This window comes from Triticum dicoccoides, chromosome 5B (assembly GCF_002162155.2).
Source record: "Triticum dicoccoides isolate Atlit2015 ecotype Zavitan chromosome 5B, WEW_v2.0, whole genome shotgun sequence".
Classification (NCBI taxonomy): domain Eukaryota; kingdom Viridiplantae; phylum Streptophyta; class Magnoliopsida; order Poales; family Poaceae; genus Triticum; species Triticum dicoccoides.
The window spans coordinates 684769586-684775299 of NC_041389.1; the positions used below are offsets into that span (position 1 = coordinate 684769586).

At 48.4% G+C, this 5714-nt stretch overlaps 1 protein-coding gene across 3 annotated transcripts in view; it reads right to left on the reverse strand.

The window, feature by feature from the left end:
* The window catches only part of LOC119312618, an 8574-nt gene extending 4514 nt beyond the window's left edge, over nucleotides 1-4060 (reverse strand). Inside the window, exons 1-3 of one of the 3 annotated variants that reach the window (XM_037588354.1) lie at nucleotides 2696-4060; nucleotides 1962-2130; nucleotides 26-650 (exon numbers count right to left, since the gene is read on the reverse strand). In XM_037588354.1, coding sequence (XP_037444251.1) covers nucleotides 2703-3977 — 1275 coding nt within the window. In that variant the 5' untranslated portion in view covers nucleotides 3978-4060 and the 3' untranslated portion in view covers nucleotides 26-650; nucleotides 1962-2130; nucleotides 2696-2702. Of the gene's footprint in view, nucleotides 1-25; nucleotides 651-1961; nucleotides 2131-2695 lie in introns of those variants that run through there. The other 2 variants (XM_037588353.1, XM_037588355.1) reach the window with 2 other exon arrangements.
* Between the last annotated feature and the right edge of the window lie 1654 nt (nucleotides 4061-5714).

The window sequence follows — 5714 nt, forward strand, 5'->3', positions numbered from 1 at the left end:
ATGTTTTTTTTTAGAAAAAAGGCGCATCACAATCCAGCATTGTTGGAAGCAGGAAAACATAAAGGTTACATCGGTAAATCCTAGACATGATTATTGCCTCCAAGATGCAAAAATCAAAAGTTGGTCCTGATGTTTGACCACCAAAACTTGCGTTGGTCCAGATGTTCAGAGTAATATGTAGTACAATCTGTCCTGATGTTCATTGCATATTTTCTTGATTACCTCAGATGAACAGCACCTTCTGCAGCAAATGCTACATTTATTGAGAAGATGGGCAGAAGATGAATTACTTCCTACTCCCTCCGTTTGGAATTACTTGTCACAAAAATGGATGTATCTACAACTAAAATACATCTAGATACATTCATTCTTGGACGAGTAATTCCGAACGGAGGGAGTACGTTGTATTGTAGGTTATTCCATACATTTCAGCCGTGCCTTTGTGTCAAGAAAATGACCAACATCGTTAGCACGCCTAATATTATCATTCCAGTCCAGCTCATGTGTTTCCATTGTGTCCAACGTTGCTCTATAAGTAGACATCATGCATAGCTAATTCCATTGCAGGTCTGCTATGTTATTGAACTGGATTAGTACACCATCTAGTTTCTACTTAGAGCTGTAGCACCATCCTTACAGAGTGCCTGAACCTGCAAGGAATATGCAGCCATGCCGTTGGCACATATTTTTCTATCAATTTTTCATTTTGCGTAGGAGGAACTGGAGGTGAATAGCAGCACAACTAAGATTGCTGCTATTACAGACAAATAATTATTCAGGAAAAGTACCAGGGCACAAAGATAAAAGCAGAGTTACCTTTCATGTAAAAAAAGTTACATTTCCTATCAAGTAACCGTAGTTTGAATTGTTCTTTCTTTCCCACAATAAGAAGTGTTGTTATTTACATACTTTGTATATTCTGGATAAGTTAGTTTTCTCACTGTTTGTTTGTGTTCCCCCTGTTTCTAGACTTACAAAATAATATGATTTTTTCCCAAAGGTTTCATGCCTCATAAGCTGCACCCATCCTGTACAGGAAGTATCGGTTCCTGCACGGTTCTCAGTTTATGCAAATAAGCATAGAGAATGATCAGCAGCAATATTCACCTCCTGCTGTACTATGGTGCAAGTGTATTATTCTTCACTTCTCTTACTGTTTGTCAATTAATTGTTCTTGCTCTGTAAGGTGTGGATTCTATGGCAAGTACTTGGGATCTTGCATATATTGGTGCCTCGACAGTTTAAAAAAGATTTTTTTTTCCTTATGTCCAACTTCATTTGTGATGCTCCTCATTTTGGACAGAACTTTCTCTGTACCAGCACACATGTTCAGTTCCTTTCAATATGCTAGATTGTGATAAACCACACATTCACTGAAATGTCACATCTAGTGTGATAAAAACCCAAATTGCTTACTGCCTCCACCATGACAGGCAATCACTGCGACAGAACAGGTAGTCATGGTTGGCTCTAAGAGCTCACTGATGGAGAGTATTTTGTGGGTGGGACTGATCACTCACTGTAGTTGTAGATATAGCTGTAGTGTGACTGGGTATATGGTCAAACTATGTACAGCTATAAAGAAGCTGGTTATGACCAAGCTAAAGTTTTCTATGTGCAACATCATCTAGCCACTATCCATGTTTTAAAACTTAATAATACACACTAACTATCAGGAAAATAACTTATATTGAACGCTCTTCCAATGACAGTCTGTTCCAAGTCCCAAACACACTTCACATCTGCGTGTGTAATATGATTCCCTTGGGCCAGCATTCATGCTATGTTAACAGCTCTGGGTTCAGTTGGTTTCACTACTTGTTTGAGAAACTGCTACATACAAATAAAATTTCACACAAATACTTAGAGAATAATGAAAACTTGTGAGTATTTAGCAACACCGGTCTGGGCCTCTGGGGCAAAAGGATCAGTAGTATATACAGCATATTATTCAGAATCACCTTTTCTCTGAAGGTGGAGCATCATCAACATTGCTACCTGAGGTCGTTTGAGTTCCCAGCATCATCTTTGCTGGTTGAAGTCTTCAAGTATTCTTCATATAGCAAGACGCATACATGTCCGTAAACCATGCTGGTACACTCAGGAGCAACTTCATCATAGGGTGGAACCCTGACAATAAAGATATACAACTTCAGTCTATAATTGTTAAGGCAGAGAGTTACTGTGATCTATGATAGGACAGCACAGCTATAATTATCCTGTCAACCAATTTGACGATACAAGGTGCTAAGTTTGTTCTATTGGCTGCCTTTTCAAACAACTGGCTAGTGTCTGCTCAGATCATGAAGTACAGTACGAATAAACTGCAGAGTGATGAGATATTTGGAACTAGCTAGTACTGGATAGCATGGTAATCATACTTTGATACGATGATAATCACAAAGTGCACATCAATAATAGAACATACTAGGCTCTGACTCCCAAGTATTGTTAACGAGTGACATCTCAAACAGCAACACATTCATAGCAACTAGGGACATCTTAGAACACCTTGAACCCCACTAATCCTTGTCTTACAAAATACAGAAGCCAAAGGTTCAGAGCGACTAGGGACATGTTATAGAACAATAACAGATCCAAGAAAGCACCAAACTAGTTCCAAGTTAGTTTCCACACAAATAACACATTGGCACACTTCAGCGGGGCTAGCGGCTTTTGGGAAGAGAATCCTAACCTGTTCTCTATGGCGTGGTTGATGCAATCGAAAGCGTTGACAAAGTCCCCCTTGGTAACATTTGACTCATTTCGTTGATCAATTGGTGTTCCTCTGTTTTCTCCTCCCCTCCTTGCTCCCCACCACCTGAATCCTCACTATGCTTCAACGACGGATCCCTGTGCTCACCTCGAGGCACAGGAGTGTAGAAGCTGACAACTGGAATCAAATAACAAAAGAGATGATCACCGCACACCCTCCTCGCCCGCTCTGATTGCAGTTCGATCATGAAGATGCCATCAACCGTGGTCAGGAAAATGGTATTTGCTCCCTCGGCAAAGCCCAGCACTTGCACTCTGGTCTCTGCATCCACAAGAGCACCAACTGGGAGCAAATTTTCCAGGTAGACGACCCGGCTCAGCATCCATCGTGCATCAGCCCTGTCACTCACCTCCCTTGACCACAATTTGAGCTGCTGATTCAACCTTTGGCAAACTCCCAGTCCACCGTCCTCGGCGAGCATGATGGTATATTGGCCGCAGACCAGCTCATGGTTTGGTGGGTTGAACACAGCCAGTCTGTGCCTTGCCAAGTCACACTCTAGAATGAATCCATCATCAGACATGAAGTAGAGCAGAGACTTTCCAACGAGCACACTGGAATAAAATGTAAAGATCATGGGCATGGGCGAGCGGCGGGGCAACGAGGTCGGCTCGCCCCAGGTGCCAGTCTCCGACGAGTATGCACACGCCGACGTGAGATAGCAGTCGTCGTCAGTGACTTGGCCTACCACGACCGAGAGGATGAAGAGCACGCGGAAAGGGCCCCCGAGGCAGGCGCGGTGGTCGCACCCGTCCGCCGCGCAGAAGACGGCCGCCATGGGGAAGTTGCTCTCGAGCGCCGCGGGCACCGGTATGCGCTGCTGGGCACCCGTGATTGGCTCCCACACGAGAAGCTCCTGAGTTTCCGGGGACTGGGGGTTGGAGAGGAAGAGGGCGCGGCCGTGGCGGCAGTCGAGGGTCCGCCAGAACCGGCCGTCCGGAGCGGCGAGGGAGAAGGACGACGCGGTGGTGGGGATGAATCGTGGGACGCGCTCGCATTCCAGGTCGTGGAGGAGGCCGAGCACCGGGGGCGCCCGGTGGAGCTCGTGGAGGCGGCGGCGGAAGTGGGGGCGGGAGACGGCGCAACCCCAGTCCTTGCAGACGAGGGAGGCGCGGAGGAGGCAGGCCGGGTCGTCGGGCGGGAGGCGGAGGAGGATCTCTTCGAAGAGCTCGTCCAGGATCGCCGGCGGGGATGCTGCCATGGTGGTGCGCCGGGGGATGGTGGGATGGTTTGACCACCTGGAGCAGATTGGGGATTTTGGAGCCCGGCTTTCCAGCCCGACTGTCTCACGGCCTACCGCAGGAAAGAAATCGCTTTAATGATTAACTTGCCCGAACATATTTAAAGGGTCCCGATAACCGCCACACATGTGTGTTAAACACAATATGCATGATATGATGGCGTGTTCAGCAAGGAGGATCTCTATCGAAGGAGGAGTAGTTAGACAGGATAGATATTCATGTAGTCTTTATCTTGTTATCCCTTGTATTCTTGTTTCCCAAGTTGTAATCTCTCCAACGACATGTACGCGTATTGGGCTCGCAACCCCTCTATTTAACACGCAGCACGTCGGCCTGGATCGGCAAGACGTTTACCGCAATCGCACATGGTATACAGAGCTACCTTCTTCCCAAAACCCTAGCTACCCATCTCCACCAAAGTGCACAGCATGTCTTCCTCCACCTCCTCCTCCTTCCAGCCAAACCTCAGCGGCGGAGTCACGGAGAAACTCTCCCGCACCAACTACATCCTGTGGCGGACTCAGATCACGCCACAGCTGCGGGGCGCCGGCGTCTATCACTACGTCGACGGCACGTCGACCGAGCCGGCCAAAACCCACGTCACCAAAGATGCCGCTGGGAAAGAAACCGAGGGGCCGAATCCTCTCCATCCGCTCTGGGTGAAGGAGGATCAGCAGGTCCTTGGATATCTACTCCAACACCTATCCAAGGAGGTGCTCGTCACGGTGACTGTGATCACCACGGCGCGCGAACTCTGGGTGGCGCTGGCGAGCATGTTCTCGTCGCAGTCCCTCAGCCGCGTCAACAACATTCGCACGTCGCTGATCAACGCGCAGAAGGGCAGCCAATCGGTGTCCTCCTTCTTCGCCACCATGAGGGGGCTTGCTGATGAGCTCGCCGCGGCGGGAAAACCGATCCAAGACGACGAGCTCATATCCTACATCATCCACGGGCTGGACCAAGACTATCAGCCCCTCGTCTCCGCCTTGGACGCCCGAGTCACTCCGGTAACCCTTGATGAGCTTTTCGCTATGCTTAGCAACTTTGATCAGCGTATGGCGCAGTTTCACGGCTCCGGCGGCGGCAGCGGCTTCCGGTCCTCGGCCAACTCTGTCTCCAGAGGTCGCGGTGGCGGCTCTCGCTCTCGTTCCTCCTCTCGTGGCAAGGGGAGGTCCAGTGGCGGCGGTGGCGGCGGCTTCTCCAACAACACCCGCGGCGGCGGGCGCTCTGGCAGCGCAAAAGGGCGCCGTGGTGGCGGCTCCAACAGATCGCGTCCGGACCTCCCTCACTGCCAAATTTGTGGCAAACTTGGTCACACGGCGAGGGACTGTTGGTACCATTACGAAGATGATGATGGTGATTCCTCACAAGATGAAGAAAAAGGTGCTGCTGCCGCCGATGGTTTCTATGGGGTAGACACAAATTGGTATGTCGATAGTGGAGCCACAAATCACATCACCAATGAGCTTGAGAAGGTCACCATGAAGGAGAAGTATCGTGGAAAAGATCAAATCCACACGGCAAGTGGTGAAGGTATGGGCATACGTCACATTGGTCATTCAATTTTTAATACCCCCAAACGCAAAATACATCTCAAAAGAATCTTGCATGTCCCTAGTGCCCACAAAAATCTTCTCTCTGTTCATAGAGTTGCTATTGACAATCATGTTTTTCTCGAGTTTCATCCTTATTTTTTT